Source organism: Arachis duranensis, chromosome 9 (genome assembly GCF_000817695.3).
Source record: "Arachis duranensis cultivar V14167 chromosome 9, aradu.V14167.gnm2.J7QH, whole genome shotgun sequence".
Taxonomy (NCBI): Eukaryota; Viridiplantae; Streptophyta; class Magnoliopsida; order Fabales; family Fabaceae; genus Arachis; species Arachis duranensis.
The window spans coordinates 116,779,108-116,800,999 of NC_029780.3; the positions used below are offsets into that span (position 1 = coordinate 116,779,108).

The 21,892-nt window shown below is 31.4% G+C and overlaps 1 protein-coding gene and 1 pseudogene across 1 annotated transcript; one reads left to right on the forward strand and one right to left on the reverse strand.

Moving 5' to 3' along the window:
* Positions 1 to 3,163: 3,163 nt before the first annotated feature.
* On the reverse strand, positions 3,164 to 5,452 carry LOC107467769 (receptor-like protein EIX1; annotated as a pseudogene).
* A 1,448-nt stretch (positions 5,453 to 6,900) lies between these two features.
* LOC127741629 (non-specific lipid transfer protein GPI-anchored 14-like) lies at positions 6,901 to 9,441 on the forward strand. Its single transcript, XM_052254433.1, has 2 exons — positions 6,901 to 7,168; positions 9,377 to 9,441. Exons 1-2 carry the CDS (start codon positions 6,901 to 6,903, stop codon positions 9,439 to 9,441), a joined length of 333 nt encoding a protein of 110 aa, XP_052110393.1.
* Positions 9,442 to 21,892: the final 12,451 nt, after the last annotated feature.

The following is a 21,892-nucleotide window of genomic DNA, read 5'->3' on the forward strand; positions in this document are numbered from 1 at the left end:
GACGGACTTTTAATCTTTATTTCTTGGATCAGAGAGTCAAATTATATTATATTAGCTAGCATGGTAGCAAGCTTAATAAACTGAAATTGATCAGGCGTGTTAATGGATAGGATCTGTTATTTATTCGAATTCGATTTGAAAATTATGGATATAAATCGGATTTGTAGATTAATCGGATTGGATTGTAACGTATTTGCAAAAATAAAAAAATAAATAATTAAATATTTTTTATATTTTATTTCAACTAATAATGATCATATATGTTGTATTATTTTAAATTATTATTTAAGAAAAATATGTTTAATATTATTTTAAGAATAAATATATTTAAAAGAATAGAAAAAATGAATTTTATTAATATTTTTTAATATAAATACAATTTTAAAAAATTTTTGTGTTTTGCGGATATATCTGATATCCAATCAAATATGCGGATTGGATTTGATCCAACTTTAAAAATTACGGATATTAGATCTGATCCGATTCGATGATGTTAGTATGGATCTGATCGAAATTTTAGCCATATCTGATCCGATCTGCGTGCACCCTAAAGGTGATTTCTTATAAACCAAATTGAGCTAAGTGTGTCAAATTGGACAGTAAATATATAGTAGAGGGATGCACAGCTAATAAATGGTATTACAATTTCAATTTCTAGCCTAAAAAATTTTATAAGACTAAAATTTTATCTCTCAAAATTGAAATTTTAGTTAACAATACTGTGTTTCTGTCTCAATTAACAAACATTACCACATAGATTGAGTGATAATTGATGTTATACATCATTTGGAAACACTGATACTGAAGAGAACTAGTAACAATTATTGGGAATATATAATAATGTATGCATGTGAAATTGCAACATTGTATTAATTATGAATTAGGTAATTGGAATTGGGTGAACAAGTAACAGATTGATTCTGTTGTGTGCTGAATCATCAGGCCTGCCTAGGCCATCACCATGTTGGTAGGTGCAGTGTGAAACTCCGTTCATCTTCTTCCACTCTTTCTCGATCATTGTAGAGCCTGAAAATGGTGCATGAGGAGCGAACCAGGTAGTTAGTAGTAATGGAATCATCGATAGCTTGAGCTAGTAAGAAATAGCAAGGAGCCAAGGAGCAAGTAACGCCTCGCCGGACGACAAAATTGTTGCATTTTGTAGGTAGGCATGAAACGGCGGAATGATGTTCTTGTTGCACCACTCACACCACTGATAACATTCACCACATCAGTTATTATTTCTAATAATTTTATCATATAATATCAGAATTTTTATTTACAGCAATTTTGCGAGATGAGGAAGGCAATTATGCCATCGACACTATTGAAGAGTGCTAAGAAGATCAATTTCATGTAGTCTGGAAGAGTGTTTACTACATTCACATCCCATCTGTAATTGAATATATTTGAAAATGAATAAGCTAATCAAGTAGAGGAGAAGCCAATAATGAATAGATATGAATAATATACCTTAAAGCTCTTGAAAATATCTGCACTTGCACCATTATTTATCTTCATAAAAAATTGTATAATGATATATTAATATTTAAATTTATTTTTTAAAATTATAAAATTAATTATTATTAATTACAGTTATTTAAAATTAATTAATTAAAAACTATTTATTTACATTTTTTCTATATATTATATACACATGTATCATTTATGTACATGCATGTATCCATATATGTGTAAGAGCAATTAGCTATCTTTTAAATAATATTTTTTATTCAATTTAAAAAAAATAAATAATTTTTATTTTTTGAACAATTAGTACTATAAAAATAAATATTTAAATTAATTAAATAATAATAAATTCTTCAAAAAACTAAACAAAGACTAAATTTTAAACAAGAATTAACATTTTTTTATATGTATTTGTTAACAAACAGATATTTGTTAAATGGCCAAAAAATTTAGCTCCCAATTTAGTTTATAGGCGACCTATTAAAGCCTAAATTATTAAATTAAATATTAAACGCGTTACACATTGAAGAACTGTTTAGACCGTCAATAAAAAAATAATTATTTTTATTAACGTAACAATATATAATTAAATGTATTTACAACACTATTTTATTGTAAATAATTTTTATTATTTTAAATATTGTTGTAATTTGAAACAATCCCGTTACGTAATCAATAAAGATTTTACCAACTTCTACCAACTCTTATTTATAGTTGTGTTTAATAGAAGTGTCTTTATGGATGTGTTAAATAAAAAAATATTTTTTATGAATGAAAATGTCTTAATAGATGTGTCTCTTTATATATGTTAATGCTAATTGTAATTAAAATATAATAATTAATTATTATCGACAATAGATTTGGATAGTATATTGGTACCATATACTTTTTTTTTAGGAAATTAGCAAGAAACTACTCCAGAGTGGTAATATGTTAGTAATGATAGTCACCCAGAAAAACAATATGTTTAGGAATGAATATATTCACTTCAATGACACCTTGAAATTTTAGCTTTAGTTACTGAAGGAAATTAGCATAAAGCAAAATCTTAACTGCAGAGGTACATTCTGAGTTTCTCAAACATCCAAGAATTTTGAGCACAAATGAAAGTAAATAAAAACAGAAATGACACCATTTGACTATATTAACAAAGACAACCTTGTGATAACACACTTCTTAGAATGTAAACTTATAATTTAGCAATCAACCTTCTTATCTTCAAGACTATGGAAACATAAATAAGATCATCCAAGTGATTAAGAACACGAAAATAAGCATGCCTGAAAGTTCTGTTAAAGAAAATAACACTGCAAATCCCCCCAAAACCCAGCAGCAAATCCAACTCCCATAGCTTTGTAAAAGTCAGATGTATCAAAGAAAATGCCATCAGCATGTTCAACAGAACCAGCACCCAACAACTCTTGGCCACTAGAACAATTACTTGTCAAAGGAGGACCACAAAGTTCAGGGTTACCTGTGTAGCTAAGTGCCTCAAAGCTCTGAAGCTGAGTGCTTGTTGGGATCATACCTGATAAGTTGTTGTATGATAGGTTCAAGAAGCTGAGAAAGGACAAATCAGACAAGCTTTGAGGGATTTCACCCATAATTTGGTTCAATGAGAGATCAAGGGACTCCAACAATTTCATTTTACCCATGTCTTTGGGTATCTCTCCAGACAAATAGTTTCTAGACAAGTTCAGAAACCGCAGCGCAGATAGCTTGGAAAGTTCTGTTGGAATAGCCCCAGATAGCTTGTTACTTGAGAGGTCAATCATTCTCACAAGGATCAAGTTGTCTCTGTACTCTAATTCATCTCCTTTTGGAACCAAAACAAGACTTTCTTTGTAGTTATCATAGTTGAAATCAAATCCATAGTAGTACTTCAAAGGGTTGGCATAGAAGTCATCTTCACCAGCCATTGCCTTCAAGCTATCCAAACAATTTGGAATTGTTCCTGAGAGGGAATTGTTGGCAAGGTCCAGCACAATGAGGGAGGAAAGTTGGCACATGTTCTGATTAATGCTTCCTTTGAACTTGTTGGATCGAAGGCGAAGAACCATTAGAGGTTGCATTTCCCATATCCATGCTGGTAATGTATCAGAAAGTTGGTTGTCACCCATGTCAATGAACTTCAACATTGAGCAATTTTGCATTGTCCAAGGAACTGATCCAGAAAAGGCATTGTCATCTAACAACAAAGACTCTAGTCCAGATAAGTACCCTATGGAGTTTGGAATTTCACCAGACAATTTGTTTGTGCCTAAGTTCAAATGCATTAAAGCTTGCCAATTCATCCAACATTGACCAAGATCACCGGATAAGCGATTGTTCGAAACATCGAGCACGGCTAACTTGTTAGTATAATTACCATTCATCCTCTCACAGAAGAAAGGAGAAATTGGTCCTGAGATTGAGTTGTTGGCAATATTCAGCACTTCAACATTTGCAGACACACTTGGCAATAGACCCTTGAATAGATTAGAACTCAAATTTATGATGCTGGAATTTAGAAGACATTAGATAGATCTCCACTTATCTCATTGTTAGAGAGATCCAGGAATTCGAGCTGCAAAGTCCAATTCCAAAACCAAATTGGAGCCTTGTCTGAGATACCTGATTTGAACAACTTTGCCTCTTAAGCCATGTTGGAAACTTAGAACCTACTCCACAGGAACTCATCAAAGCATATTCAAGTTGAAAAGGGGTCACCCAACTAGAATTGACACTGAAAAATAGTTCTGTTGACGACATTCGAAGTTCCTTTAATTTGGAAAGTTTTAGAAAATTCAATTCATTCATTGGTCCTTCCAACAAATTTGATGAAAGGTCTAATGTCACCAAATTTGAGAGAATTCCTAGACTTTCAGGGATACCACCTGTCAAAGAATTTGAAGCAAGATTTAATACCTGAAGGTTTTTCAAGTATCCAAAACTCTTTGGAATTGTCCCATTGAGTTGGTTGTGACCGAGATTTAAGGTCCTCAAGGATGATAAATTTGCCAATGATGATGGAATAGGACCTGTGATGGTGTTGTTACTGAGATCCAAGACTTCAAGATGCTCAAGCTTGCCTAATGAATCTGGAAGTTCCCCATTGAGTTGGTTTCCTTGTAAGACAAGACTCTGCAAGTTCTGAATTCTTGATAGCATCTCAGGGACTTCACCCTGCAGAAAGTTACTTCGCAAATCGAGCTGCACAAGAGTTCTACTGAGATTAGAAATCCATGAAAGTATCCCTTGATTGAGATTGTTGTTTGAAAGATCAAGCACTTGGAGATTTGTGAAGTTGGCTTTCCCTTTTGATGGTGATAAGTTATCAATTTGACAATTCTCCAAGTGCAATTCTGAAAGTGAAGGAAGTGCACCAAAAACTTGAATCCAATCAAGTTCTTTATGTAGGTCTGTACTACTCAAATCAAGGTATTGTAATGAAGAAAGGGTTGAAATCCAATTAAGGTTACCAACTTGAAGAGCATAGTTGTATCCAAGATTAAGATGCTGCAAGTTTGAAAGATTTCCTAGCTGATAAGGGATTAGTCCCATGAATCCACTTAAGCTACGGTCCAAGTATCTTAGTCCCTTCATTGAGCCAAAGAAGCTTGGTATTTGAGTATGAACAAAATAGTTCAAACTCAAGTCCAGGCTAATCAAAGATTCTAGTTCAAGCAAGGAAGGACTAATCTCACCACTCAACTCCATGTAAGGCGAGTTGAGCGGGGTGCTGAGATTGAGTCCCACGACTCGGCCGGTGATGTTGTCGCAGCGAACTCCTAGCCATCTGCAGCAGTCCTTTTCATTAGACCATGATGAGAGCCTGTTGGAAGGGTCTGAGAGTCCATGCTTGAAGCTGAGGAGTGCATTCCTTTCTTTCTCATTGCATGTCATGTTTAGCCTTTTCACCATGCATAAACTGAAGTGAAGGAAGGTTGTTAGAATGATGAACAGAATCAAGAGAAGAGATTGAGTTGCATATGGGGATGCCATGATCAATTGCTAAACCAGAAGGAATATTATTGTATATACTATATAGTAAGAGTGGCTGCTTAACACATTAGTGTAGTGCAGTTTATATGTGAAATTATTAGTCTATAACATATCTATCACATATATGACTCTGAAATGCTTCTGAATATGTGAATGTCAACAATATGTGTGTAGTACAAGTATTTATCTTTTATCTTTTACTTTTATTAAGGAGTTGGAGCAAAAAATCTGCTATTCGTCACACTTTATTTTGCAAATATTACTCTTATACAAACTTTTAACCAACTCCAATCTTTATCCACCTGGTATTTCTTTTCTAAAAATGAAAAATAATATTTTCTTTTTCTTTGTATGAACAGCAAATTGCACGCTAGTGCTTGTTATGTTGGTGAGATTTCACATGCTGTTGTTGCCTTCTTGTGAAGTCTATAGTTGAGAATCGTTAGATGATAATTTAATCAAATATGTTAAACTCATTTAATGGTTTTTAACTATCAATTTTATACGAAGATAATTGTACGTGAGTTTCTACCTTAATTTTACGTATATTTGTACACGTAGCTCAACATTTTTTTGTGATCCTCATATCTGAATTATGAAGTGGTTCATCACTTTTCCAGTCAACGGTGGAATCTCCCGGTTGCACACTTTGACTTCATGGACTCCTGATTTTTACTTGCATTTTATTGGGGAAAGAAAACCAAACTTCAAGTTATGATTAGGACACTCACTACAACTACTACTTGATCATTGGAATATATTTATGGTGGAAAAATAATACGTTAGACATTATTATGCTTAAGAAACATTTCTATTTTAAAGACTTTTTCTTTTTATAGTTCTTTTGCCATTACCAACCCATTTAGTACAACTTGCATTTTCTGTGGTCAATCAGAAAAAACCATGATTACAAATTCCACATTTAGTTTTCCAATTTGTTCTAATAATATTCATACTATTTTTCATGGAAATCCTAACACCATTTGATGCTCATTTCACACGGCTTTTCTCTCTATTCAATCTTCTATAAGTTATATATAACAAAGTGCATAGTTTAGTTTGATAAATGTGGTTTATATGTTCTGCATAATAAGCTAGCTTGATCTCATTGTAAGGTTATCCTATTATCTAGTATAGTATCTACTATCTCTAGTCATTCTCACTCTTCATTTACTTTCCTCTTTTGAACAATGCTGATTGTTCAACAAAAATTCATAAGTCATAACTGCTTGTATGATTTTCTATGAATAAAAAGGGGAAAAGAAATTCAATCCACTTTTCGAATCTAACATTACTTATATAACCTTTTAATAAACCACAATTTCTATATAAATAGTTTACATAACTTTAAGATTATAATCTACCTCCACCAATATTCATTCTCTATAATTGAATATGGATTCTAAGTTAGTGTTAGTAACAATAGCATTGATATTAATCAGCAATGCAATGGGGGACTCAGCACAAGAGAAACAAAAATGTGCAGAACAACTAACAAATACTGCAACATGTTTGCCATATCTTGGTGGTGATGCAAAAGCTCCCACATCAGATTGTTGCAGTGGCCTCATAGAATCCTTAAAGAACAACAAAAAATGTGTCTGTCTTATCCTCAAAGACAGGGATGATCCTGACCTTGGATTGAAGATCAATATCACACTTGCACTTGGTCTCCCTTCTCTTTGCAAAGCTTCTGACAATTTCTCACAGTGCCCTGGTAAGTTTAACCAATCCCTCTTTTTATGTTTAAAAGAAAAGAAATAGTTTGGATCATAGTTACATGGTGATGAGAGTACTCAACTAGAAACTAATATTTAACTAACTACCTAACACACACAAGGACTCAATGATATCTGAAATAGCTCTGTTGTTATTATTGGTTCTTTATTTTTGTTCCCAGAATTTCGCCTACCTGTGATGATGTCCAAATAAAAGGGAGTGTATTTGTATCATTTTATTTATATGGATAATACAGAACATAATGATTGAATAATAAATAATTTATTTATAAGTCTCACCAAGCAGAAGATCAAGTACACACAAACCAGACACAAAAAAAAAAACTAGGCATAAAAGGAAAAACTAATCACACTAACAATATCATTAAACATTAAGTGAACTATGGATGAGGATGGTGAAAACTAAACTTCAAACTTTAAGTTTTACTTGTTGGTTCCTCTGCACCATTTCCTTTAGTTTGGCTACTTTCAAGACAACTGCAACATATATCTTGTCTGCTACCTTGTCCACATATCCAAAGCAAACATACCTCCAATTCTTTTTAAATACAAAACCCAAGAATTTCCCAAAAATCGGTTGCAAAGCCAAGGATTATGATTGAGTGTAAATATAATACCCATACTATATTCGCTGTAGAATTACTTACTCACGTAATAATGCTACCACATTTTTAATTTCTCAAACTCATCAACACTCAGAACAACAGAACACTTCTCATAATCATGTTTTTTTCATTTCAAGGAACACATTTACAGTACATGAGTTTAAGTCTATTTATAGGCAACTACTTAATCAAAATAATATTTTTTAGTTGCTAAGAATCAAAGGTGGTGACAATAAATTAATTACAGTGCATGCTAATGAATATTGTAGAGTCTTCTATGTTGGATTCAACTTGTACAAGTTGATAGCACAAGAAGAAGTTTATAGAATCTTGGTGATGAACCATGAACTTGTAACCACTTTGAATTCAAATTAAATTCTGCCTTTGATTTTCTAAACTTTTGTTACTTGCATACCACTTGATTTAATTTTCTAACATTGCTTCCCTTAAATCAAGTTTGTAGAGTTAATCATTCCAAGCATTTTTTTAACTTGTAAATAACTCGGTCTTTAATGACTTTGTAAATATATCTGCAACTTGGTCTTCAGTAGAACACTACTCAATCAAAACTTCTTTTTCATTCACCAACTCTCTGATTTTGTGAAATTGAATATCAATATACTTCGATCTTCTATAGAACACAGGATTTTTGCAAAGTGCAATAAATGACTTGTTATCACAAAATATCATTGTTGGAGTACTTTGTTTCTCGTTTAATTTCTCAAGAATTCTTCTTAGCCCTGCTTGCGTTGCACAACTTGCTGTTGCTATATATTCTGCTTCTGCCGTAAAGAGTACTACTACTTGTTGTTTCTTTGATGACCATGAAATTGCACCAGAACCAAGATGAAATATAAATCCCGAAGTACTTTTTCTTGTTTCTATATCTCTAGCCCACCGACAAGATTCACTTCATTAGTATTTTCATAATAAATACCATCATTTAAAGTACCTTTGATATATCGAAAAATCCGTTTTGTCGCTTGCAAATGGTTGGTACAAGACTCCTCCATAAATCTGCTAAGCAAACCAACTCTAAACACAATATCTGGTCTGGTCACAATCAAGTACCTTAGACTTACAATCAAGCTTTTATAGTATGTGGGATTTACTGCTCTTCCTTTATCTTCTTTCAATAATTTTAATTTCTCTTCGCTCAAAGTAGAAACTGGTTTTGAGTGCTCCATCTAAAATTTCTTCAAAATATCATTTGCATATTTTCCCTGAGAAATGAAAATTCTATTATCTTTTTGAAGAACTTTGATGCCAAGGAAATAAGGCATCAAGCTCATATCTGTCATTTCAAAGTATTTATCATAGCCTCCATAAATTCTGCAATTATCTTCAAATTGTTACCAGTAAAGATTAAATCGTCAACATAAAGACACATGATCAAGATATCTCCAGGTTCAACAAACTTGATATAAAGTGTATACTTAAATGGACATCTTTTGAAACCATTCTGAGTGAAATAAGAATCAATCTTCTTGTACCACACTCTTGGTACTTGTTTTAACCCGTACAAAGCTTTCTTCAACTTATAAACTTTATCTTCTTCTCCAAAAACTTTTTATCCTGCAGGTTGCTCAACGTACACTTCTTCTTCTAAAGTGCCATTTAGAAATGCTGACTTAAAATTCATCTGATGTATCTTCTACTTATTTTGAGCAGAGAGTGAAATAATCATACAAATAGTATCTATCTAACAACAGGAGCAAATACTTTAAATTAATCAATACCTAGCTTTTGTTTGTATCCTTTTGCAACCAATCTTGCCTTGAAATGATCAACTTCACCAATGGGTCTGTACTTAGTCTTGTAAACCCACTTTACTCCAATCGGCTTCTTATCTGTTGGTAAATCTATCAGCTCCCATATGTCATTCTTTTCAATGGCATGAATCTTTTCATCAATTACTTTCTTCCAATTGTTATCTTTAGAAGCTTCTTCAAAGTTCAAGGGCTCACAGTCTAAAAATAGAGCAACATTTATTATTTCTTCATCGGACGGATTGTTGTCATTGACAACTTCATAATCTGCTAATCTAGCAGGTAGTTTCCGCTCTCTTTGAGGTCTTTTAGATGATTCTGGTTGTTCGGTTGTGTCCGGTTGTCTTTCTTCTTCATCATCACATGTATTTGAAATTACAATCGACTGCTTTTCTGTCTTTGTGTCCCAGTCCCACATGCCTTTCTCATCAAACGTCACGTCTCTGCTGATGATTACTTTCTTTGTTTCTGGATTATAGAACTTGTATGCTTTTGAGTCTGTGCTACAGCCGATAGAGATACACTTTTCGCCTTTGTCATCTAACTTCTTCCTTAATTGATCTGGTACGTGGGAATAAGTGATACACCGAAAGATTCTAAAATGACGAATGAAAGTCCGCTTTTCTCTCCAAGCTTCCTCTGGAGTTTTATCACAAACACTTTTTGTTGGACACCTGTTTAAAATATGAATTGCTGTTGCGACTGCTTCTACCCAAAACTCTTTAGGCATTTGTTTTGTCTTGAGCATGCATCTAACCATATCCATGATGGTTCTATTCTTTCTTTTAGCAACTCTATTTTGTTGAGGAGTATATCTAGTTATTAGATGGTGTTGAATTCCATGTTACTTAAAGTATTCTGAACATGCAAGATATTATGTTCCTCTGTCTATTTTGAGGATTTTGATTTTACAGCCACTTTGTTTTTCGACAAACGCCTTGAATGTCTTAAAGACATCACATACTTCTGATTTTTGCTTCAGAAAGTATACCCATGTATATCTACTAAAATCATCAATAAAAGTGATAAAGTACCTACTACCACCTTTACTTGAAATCTCTATAGAACAGAGATCTGAATGCACAATTTCAAGTAATCTTCTGGCTCTCCATGACTTTCCTGTAGGGAATGAATCTCTGTGCTTCTTTCCCAGTTGACAAATCTCACAAACACAATTGGGAATATGAACCCGTGGTAGACCAGAAACAAATCCTTTTCTTAACAGGTAGTTTAGGCCAGAAAAATGAAAATGTCCAAACCGCATATGCCACAGCCAGTTATCATCAAGTATCACAAAATTCAAGCAAGAGGGATTAACATGTTGAATTTTTAATGGAAATATTCTGTTTGAAGTCATCTTTACTTTATCTATGAACCTTCCGTTGTTGTCAAACACAGTGCAATATCCACGATAACTTATCATCTTATATCCCTTCTCAGATAATTGCCCCATATTTAGTAAATTGTAATCAAGTTCAGGAGCATAGAAAACATCAGAAATATAACTTAGAGAACCATCCTTCAATCTAATTGATATGTGTCCTTTTCCTTTCATCAAATACCTGTTTGGAATATAAAACTATCATCTATAGGAATCTCAATTTTTGACTCTTCATCTAAGTTATCTCTTCGTAGGCCATCACCAATTTTAACAACCAATCACTAAATTCCTTGATTTCCTGTTGGTTATCATTTTTGCATCCCATAGTTTGTCTCATGTTCCTTGACAGTCATGAAACTTCAGCAGACTCCTAAAGGTATGAAGAATTTATGGTTTTGCGCACTATATCATGTCGAGATTCTCTTGTAGTTACAGGCAATATTTGTCTAAAGTCTCCACCGAGTACAATCACCTTCCCTCCGAATGGACGCTCGCCATTAGCAATTGATGTGTACCTCATAATATCTCTCAAACATCTATCCAGTGCTTCATAAATATACTTGCTAGGCACAGGTGCTTCATCACAGATTATTAAATCTGTCTCTATTAACAATTTGGTAAGGGGTGAGTCCTGTCGGATATTTGCACGTAGAATATTTATTTACAGTTAAAGGTATCATGAATTTAGAGTATGCAGTCCTACTATTTGGTAAGAAAAGGGATGCTATTCTACTGGAAGCCACATTATGTACTATTTTACCTTCTGACGTAACTTTACTAATATCAAGTTGTACAGAAATGTTTTGCTGCAACCACCATGACTATAAAAAATAAATCTTTCCTCAGATTTATTCATTGCCCTCATAACCCTGTTATAAGCTTCTTTTTATTCCATAATCACTGTGCACAACATCAATGATGTTAAGGTCTCTAATTGTCGTCTGTCACAACTGAGTTCGTCTATTATTAGTCGTTTATCCTGTCATGAGTAATTATTACTAAAAGAAATTGACATTAAAGGATATTCTTACAAGCTCTTTTCATAAAAATGCATGATATGATGTCTTTTATGTCTGACAATGCAAAATTTTTGATATCCTTGTCAGACGTAATTAAATCTATCACAATTTAAAAGAAAATGCACATGTTAAACATTAAAAGAAAATAAAAAAATAAGTAAATGGAATTGTTTTAAATTTGTAGAATAAATCATTGTGAAATTAGAATTCAATATTTTTTTTTGCAAGAGTCGGTTTTTTTCACCGTGGTTGTTTAGTATCGTACCTATTAGTGTCAGCCATTGTGGTCCTAAAATTTTTTTGTTGTGAGACAGTTTAGATTAATCCTTTTTAATTATAAACTAAAACAAAATTAAAAAAAATCAAAATATCATCTAACTCATAAAATATATATTAATTATAACTATTAAATTTTCCTATTTAATAAGTGTAATTATTTCTTTTTATATATAAATTTATATGTTCTTGAATTAGTACATTTTAATCTTTATATGTTCTTTTTATGTTCTTGAATTAGTATATTTTTAACTCCGCTATTGAATAATAATATAATATAATGATGATATCTAGAATCTCGCTAAAGAGTCAATGGAGTATTTGTACTTTCTCCTCATCAAATGAAGCTGGTAGGACTCAAACCCAAGACCTTTGAAGTGGGGAGGAGACGGAATGCCGTGTGAGCTATGGCTCATTGGCACTTCATTACTCTCTATACTTCCTCTGGTATGAATACCCATGGATTATTTGTCATATTTCAGGCCCAAAAATAAAAACAAAAGAAAAAGTTTACCTCTCACTACCATTTGAAGCCCAACCCTTAAACTCAATTACCTGCACCATAATCCAATTCCCTATTTCTGGCAAGAATTCTTCCAACTCAAACACAAAAAAGGCGCAGCTGAGGCTTGGCACAGATGGAGGATTTCTATGCCTCTCATCAAGCTGCACCCGGTTCAAATAATCCTTAATAAAATACTTTACTTTATTTAAGAATTTGCTTTCTCTTACCCATGTATTTAGGAATTGATTGCTCAAGTCAATATCTTGTGTTCTTTCTGTTTGGATTTTTTAACTCTTACACATATATTTGGTAAGTCTAATCTTTTTGTTTAAGTAGCTAACAAAATTGAGTAAAAAGGAAAGTAATTATTAATTCATTAAAAATGAGAACTGATCCACAAAGAATCAGGGTGACCAAATTGGAAGCCTATTACAATTTACAAGTATAGGGTTTGGGGCTCTATGAAAAATTGAATTAACCTTAGTATGATTAGAATATATATATTAATTAAAACAATAAAGATAACAGTAATAATGGTCATCAAGAATTCAAAATAATTTCTTACCTCATCAAGAATTCAAATTACATTGTTGGTGCATACTCAACATATATTTTCATTTTTTGAGATAGCACCCCGGAAAATAAGGGAACCCAAGACCCTCTATTTGGTTAGGGTTTTTATTTTTTAATACTATTAAGCAGTCTACTATATTTTATAGGTGAACTAACCCTGCTTAGTATAGAGAAAGATGTTTATAATTTTATATAGTTGAGCATAAAGCGAAAAAAAATAAATAAATTAAACCTTGTATGCTAAAATAAACAAAGGACAAAACAAACACCCCCCTCCTTTCCAAACCTTAGCTAATAAAAAATAAAAAATATATATATATTGATAAAATAAAGTTAATTATGTTTCCTGTTTCCAAGGTTTGTCTTTGGTTGCTTTTAAGTCCAGCTTCTTCTCTCAACGGATTCACTCATGTCTAATCAGGATATGCCACCGAATGCAATTAACATATTTAACAATTTTTTTTATACACTAGTTATATCCAGCATTATTAGTCATAGTGTAATTCAACTAGAAATATATATTCAGTAATATATTTTTATATGGATAATAGTTTATAATATTGTACTATACTATATAATTATTATATATGCTGTATAGTATATGTAGCGGCGCATTAAAGCAAAGTAGCAAACTATTGAACTTTTTCCGAGTGACTCTTTGCGAGGACTGCAAAGTCGCAGGGTCAAAATATTTAATATTTTCTCCCATAAATTATATATTGTTTGATTGATCTTGGCACTATTCAAATAGACATATATAGCCCCAAGATATCTGTATTAATTAGCTTGATTATGTCTTTAATATGAGATGTAATTTATCATATACGTAAACATAATATACAAGAAGCTAACGAGTTATATTTTAAATAGTATAGTCTTTTTATATTGAACTAATAAAAAATAGTAAATTTGAATTTTTTATTTTTGATAAAAAAATACATAAGGAATACACTACACGTTGCAAGAAGAACGCACATATATTAGAAGGTTTCGACACAAATTAATTTAACTATATTTTGTTATTGAGATATTAAGTGAGAGATGAAATTCAACATTGATAGAAAATGGATTAATAAGTGGTGTGGAGTATATAATATAGAGAATCTGTACATTTTTTTTTCTTTTTAAAGTTTTGAGCCAGGATCTAATATTTTAATATTAAAATATTAAAAAATTATTTAATTTATTTATGAATAATATATATATTAATTATAATCACAAATTATACTATTTTAAATTAAATAATTTATATAACAGTGATCTTATTTATTGTTATAAATACTAAATTAAATAAGTCATAATTACTTTTGATTTAGAATGAAATGAAAATAAAATCAAATAGTATCTTTTGAACTTTTAGAGTTTACACTACCACAAAAACGGTGTTTAGCCACCAAATTTTAACTACGAACACTAAATCGTGATAAAAATAAATGAGCGTGTCTTTTATTTATCAGAAAATATTATGACAGTGGCTAAAATTTAATCTTTTGTTACAAACAATATTTTTCGTAGTTGTATTTCTTGCTTACATTAACGTACCATGGCTATTCTGTCTTCAATAAATTAATTTTTTAAATAAATTTATTAATGTATAGTATCATTTTTTTAATATTCTAACATTAACACATATTTATGAAATTAAATCTAAAAATATAAAAAAAATGAATTTAGATAAAATAAAAAATTATAAAAATAAAGATAATATTCTAATATTTGAGTTAATTATAAAAATAAAATTTATTTAACTAAAATAATATAATTTGAATAGATAATAAAAAGTTCAATAATTCATAAGGATAAAATTTTTTTGGTTTTTATTAAAAATAAATTATTTATCATTTTTTGAATTTAAAAAAATGAGAATAAGTTAAAAAAATTAGTCTTTATTTACATGGTTTAGTACATACTATATATTTTTGTGAGTACTGTACTCTTATTATATGTATAATTATCTTTTTAAAAATTATTTTGTGAAATTATGAATTAAATTTTTTATTTTTACTATTATTTAATTGGTATATTCCATTAATTAATTATTTTACAATTATTTTCAGTTATAAAAAAATTAATACTAATTAATTTATGAGTCACTTGTATAAAAGTTTAAAATTTTATTAAGTAACAAAGAAATTAATTTATAAAATTTCTTATAACAATTTTATCTGATAATTAATTTGTCTAATGTAATAAAATTTTAGTAACTAATTTAGTAATTAAAATTTATTAAACATTAAAATTTTTAGGTAAAAATATTTACAAAATTTACTTAATGTATAATTCTTGTTATATTGTTTCATGTATAATAGGTAAATAATTAAATAATAGTATATTGTTTAAATCATCAACTATCAACGGCATGAAATGAGAGATTGTGAGGGTCATATATTTATTAAAGTAGTTTTTTGGTTATTTATTGTTATTGTAATAAAAATTAAAGATAAAAATATTACAAAATCAAAATTTAAATTTAAATTTTTTATTATATTTGACCATTAAAAAAAATAACTATTGTACTAAAAATAAAATAATTTAAGGTATATTTAGTAGATAATAAACAGTAGGATGAAAGAAATACTCTTAAGATTAAAGAAAGTTAAAAGACAATTTAAACAACATTGGTCAAACTGAATTTTTAAAATTTAAAATTTTAATGTGCGCTTAACTTCTGAAGTAGTTTTTGGCGGAAAGTTAAAATAATCACGGACAAATTTTAATATAACTTCCCATCATTCACGTTGTCTTTTAACTCCTACTTTTCTGCAGCACCTTAAAAGCACTCTCTTTAACCACACTATATGAACCCTATCATATGATAGGGTATCCTTCAAACTCAAAATACCGATTTTTTCTTTGTTATTTGTTAGTTTTTTTAGTAGATTTTTTCGTGAAACAAAAACATAATAATTCAGAAGAGATCCTTTTAGCAGAATTACGATAACACAGAATATCTTGCAGAAGGTTTGGGTGAAATAAGTCTCAACCAGTACCCACCAGAAAAGATTATAATGACCCTTTAGTTGTGAATGTCAAAAGTATATGAAATTTCAATTTTTTTTACGTGATTTTTTGAATTCTAATATTTAGTTTATTTTTTTATTCAATTTTATATTCATTACAGATACTTCTATGGGAGAAATTACAACTGACAAAAGGACGACAATTCAAGTTTGGCATTTGAAAATGGATGAAAAAGACATTATGGAACTTGATGGGCATGGATAAAGTCGAGATAATGACGTAAATTTATTGATACGATTTCTGGGTGTAATGGCTCGTAGAGCAACGCTGTAAATTGGAAAGGTCTTTGGTGTTGAAAATGTATGATGTGTGATAAATCTAGAGAAACTGGATGAAACTTTGGAGAAAAAGTTATGGATATGGCAGCTTCTGTACAAATTTTTGTTATCAAAATACAGTGATAAAGTGCCTAGTTTATCCAGTGATATGTTAGACATTTAATTGATATATTTAATAAGTAATAGTTGAAATTTTAAATATATTTAATCTAGAAGGGATTAGAATTTATTTTATTTATGTTAATTTTTTTTATTTTTTATTATATATAAGTTTAGACTTGTATTATTATTATTATTATTATTATTATTATTATTATTATTATTATTATTATTATTATTATTATTAGTACGGATGAAGTGTAGTAGAATTATACTTTTTTATTTAATTATTCTTATTTAGCCACGGCATTATGCGTGGACAATGATATACAAATCGTGACTCTTTGAAGGTCTCCACGATGTTTAAAATTGTGGCTAATAACGCTAAAATCGTGGCAAATTGAAAATGCAACCCCCCGATTAGCCACAAATATTCTTTCGTGGCCAATGTATAGTTGCTACGGTTATCTTAGAGTTTAGCCACAATTTTTTTCGTGACTAAACCCCTTATTTCTTGTAGTGTTAATAGATATCATGCTCAAATATAAATAGTGACTCTAGGGTTTCGGTCCCAACATACCAAAGCCGCCTCTGTAGTTCTTTTCCCATCAGAAGAGTTACAATTCAACCCTATTAATGATACAGAAGGTTTTGGTTGAAGAAGATTAAGACAACTTTTTTATCACTTTTATAAGTACAGATACGCTTTCACACTGTGATATATAATTTTTGGTGATTCAATATGGATTATTTGAATTAATAAAAATGATTTATTCTAACATAAAACTCTAAAATAGTTTTTGATATTCACATCATATGTGATTTGATCTTTAAAGTTTTAGTTGCATTATTAATGCTAGGAAAACAAAAAAAAAATAGTCATAACTTATCTTATTTAGCATTTATTAATTATTATTAATGAATACTAAATAAAACAAATTATGACTATTTTTGACTAATTTTTTTTAATTACTAATCATTTTCGTTATTTTTAATATTGATTTTCGAGTATTACCATAATATCAATCTTTTTTTGACCATAACTCAACAAATAAAGTGATATACCAATATTCCAATACCATATTTGACCCTGATAAAACGATGTCATTTGTTTTTAGCTTCTTAATGAAACAGATGTGATATTATTTCAATATATGCAAAACTATTTTACATGTCAACATATATCAAAATAACATCACGTATGCTTTTATTAGGTGCCAAAAGTAGACAATATTGTCTTATTGGTGTCCAATATGATAATAAAATGTTAATTTATCACTTTATTTGTTAAGTTACTGTAGAAAAGAGATTAAAAGAGATTAACAGACTACTGTAATACTCAAAAATTAATCTTAAAAATGATAATTATACAATTAGAAATATAAAAATTAAATAAAAAAATATATGACATAAATCTTAAGCATCAAGTTAAAAATGTAGTTGATATTAAAAGAAATAGAATTGGTTGAAAATATGTGATACGTGTTAGGTACCAGACAAATGATACAACAAAATATAGAGATGAAAAATTAGAAATTTGTATAAAATATGGAAACAATTGAATAACTTTCTTTGAGAATTACAACTTCTCTCTCTCACAAGGAGACTACAATAACACTCTCTCTTGACAAAAGAAGAACACACTTCTCTCTATATATATATAGAAGAAAACTACTCAAAGAAATATTATGTTATTCTCTTTGGATGACTTGATTGAAATGAATTAAAGAAAAACTCAATTTATAGGTGAGTCTCTTCAATATGAACCATCCGTCAATTAGAGGTATATAATTCTTCTCTTTTTCAACCACTAAAATTCGAAGGTTATAAACTAAGATTGTTTATTATCTCTCATTTTATTTAGTTATTATTTATTTATATATTTTCTAAAATTAGCTTTACTAATTTTCACAATCTCCCACTTAAAGCTAATTTTGATAAATTTTCAAAATTCATGTTGCTCATGTATTCCATAGGCCGTATGAGGATCTACACCATTCAAACTTTTCTGTGTTGATTGGTTTTGTCATGGCATCTGCTAGGTTATCTTTAGTGTGAATCTTCTGCATATCAACACTTCCTTCTTCTACTACTTCCCGAACAAAGTGATATTGTACTCCAATGTGTTTTGTTCTTGAATGAAAGGCAGGATTCCTTGCAATGTGCAAGGCACTCTGACTATCACAATACACAGAAATCTTCTGTTGTTTGTGCCCGAGTTCTTCTATCAACCTTTGGATCCAAATAGCTTCCTTGCATGCTTGTGTAGCTGCCATATATTCAGCTTCTATAGTAGATAAAGCTATAACAGTCTGTAATTTAGATAGCCAGCTTACAGCTCCTCCTGCAAGTGTAAACACATAGCTTGTAGTAGATTTTCATTTATCAAGATCACCTGCAAAGTCTGAATCGACATATCCATTGACAATGAATTCTGATCCTCCAAAACATAATGCAACATTCGAGGTTCCTTTGATGTATCTCAAGATCCTCTTAACAACATTCCAATGCTCTTTACCCGGATCTGCCATAAATCGACTTACCACCGCAACTGCTTGAGCAATATCTGGCCTTGTACAGATCATGGCATACTTGAAGCGTTGCAAGATCTTCTTCAAATAATTCTTTTGCGATAGCCAAATCTTCCTATCTTTTTTGTCTCGGTGAATTTGCATCCCTAAAATCTTGTTTGCTGGTCCCAAGTCTTTCATATCAAACTCCATAGCCAACTGTGCCTTCAATTCTTGGATTTGATCTTTGTTGGGACCTACCACCAACATGTCATCCACATACAACAGTAGAATGATAAAATCATTATCACCAGACCTCTTGTAATAAGTACAATGATCTGAACTAAGTCTGTTGTATCCAAGGCTAATAATGAAAGAATCAAATCTCTTGTACCAACACCTTGGCGCCTGCTTTAGACCGTACAGAGATTTAGTTAACCTGCAAACCAAGTTTTCTTTTTCTTGTTCTTCAAAACCTTCTGGTTGGAGCATATATATCTCTTCTTCAAGTTCTCCATGAAGAAAAGCAGTCTTTACATCTAATTGCTCTATATGTAAATCAAATGCAGCACACATAGCCAAAACTACTCTAATAGTAGTTAGTCTCACCACCGGAGAAAATATTTCATTGAAGTCAATACCTTCTTTCTGAGCATATCCCTTGACAACCAATCTTGCACGATAGCGTTCCACCTGATCATTACTATCTCGTTTGATCTTGTAAACCCATTTGTTACCAATGGCTTTCCGACCTGCTGGAAGTGCAACAAGTTTCCAGGTATGGTTCCTATGTAATGCCTTAATTTCTTCTTGCATTGCTGTCATCCACATAGAAGCGTCTGGATTGCGCATAGCCTCCATAAAAGTTGTTGGCTCTCTATCTTCTGTCAAAAGACAATATGCATCATGGTTTGTCAAAACATAATTTGAGTGCCATGATGGTGTTCTTCTTTGTCGAGTAGATCGACGAACTTCTATGTCATTAGCCTCTGCTTCTTGTTCTTCGTGCTGTGGTTCTGGTTCAGAAAGATCACCTTCTCTGCATTTTTCATCTATTTGAACAGTGGTTATCTCTTTAATAGTGCTGTCATTTTCTTGTTCTTTTTGCAATTCATCTTCTGCAAATATCACATATCTACTGACAACTACCTTGCGAGAAGTGGGATCCCACAGGCGATACCCCTTAACACCGTCAGCATAACCCAAGAATATACATTTTCTAGACTTTGGGTCTAGCTTTGTTCTTTCTTGGGAATTGTACATCACGTACACAGGACAACCAAATATATGTAAAGAAGAATAATTAGATGGCTTACCTTGCCACATCTCCATTGGTGTCTTCAACCCAATTGCAGTTGATGGTGACCAATTTATCACATAACAGGCAGTTTTAACAGCTTCTGCCCAAAAAGACTTGGCTAAACCTGCAGTTTGCAACATAGCTCATGCTCTTTCTAGGAGAGTCCTATTCATTCGCTCTGCTACACCATTTTGCTGAGGCGTATATGCAACTGTGAATTGTCGTTGAATACCTGCTTGCTTGCAAAATGTTAGAAAATCACCATCAACATATTCTCCTCCATTATCTGTCCTTAAACACTTGATCTTCTTTCCATATTCAAGTTCTAACTTTGCTTTGAACTCTTTGAACATCGCAAACACGTCTGACTTTTTCTTGATCGGGTACACCCATAGCCTCCTAGAGTAATCATCAATAAATGATACAATATATTTTGCTCCTCCTAGGGACATCTCTGGCGATTTCCACACATCAGAATGAATCAACTCCAATATGTTCTTGCTCCGAGCAGTTGATCTACCAAACATCAATCTATGTTGTTTGCTTGTAACGCAGTGCTTACAAAATGGTAAGTTTACCGATTTGAGCCCGGGAATGAGATTACGTTCTACAAGAATCTTCAAGCCTCGTTCTGACATGTGGCCTAGTTTGCAATGCCATATCATCGTCATTTCTTCTTGGCTTGTTGAAGCAACTGATGCCTCTGCCTCTTGCAAAGTATCTCCCATAAGACTCTGCCTCTTACAAAGTATCTCCTATCTATTTGCTACAATCTTTTTTAAACCTTTTATTTCTACAAGAGAATCTTCAACAACTTTCAAGATCCTACCTTTAATATGGGTCTTGCAACCAAGTTCATCTAGTTGTCCAATCGACAACAAATTCTTCTTCAAGCCTTTCACGTGTCTTACCCCTTGAAGTGAACGAATAGAACCATCAAACATTTTTATTTTGACAGTATCCATTCCAACAATTTCTAAGGCATGATCGTTTCCCATAAACACAGATCCTTCCAAGACAGGTTCATATGTACAAAACCAATCACGATGAGGAGTCATGTGCCATGTTGCTCCTGAATCAACAATCCAAACATCAGTGAGCTGTTTACTTCCTTTAGAACCAATTGTTGCTTCGCCATACAGGATTTCTCCATCTTCAGAGGTACTTGCAACACATCTTTGAGAACTTGATCCTTCTGGAACCTTCTCTATACTCTTCTTATTCCAACAATCTTTCTTGAAGTGCCCTCTCTTACCACAATTGTAGCATTTGACCTGCTTCTTACTTTGTGACTTTGGTCTACTTTGACTCCCACTGAAACCACGCTCCATTGATCTCCCTCTTGTCATCAACAAAGCCTCTGCTT

Bases quoted from the DNA above. Each gene is read 5' to 3' on its own strand.
- LOC127741629 (XM_052254433.1), top strand. From the start codon at position 6,901: ATGGGGGACTCAGCACAAGAGAAACAAAAATGTGCAGAACAACTAACA. The intron at 7,169-9,376 runs GTAAGTTTAACC...TTTATCCTGCAG, and splicing joins CAATTTCTCACAGTGCCCTG to GTTGCTCAACGTACACTTCT.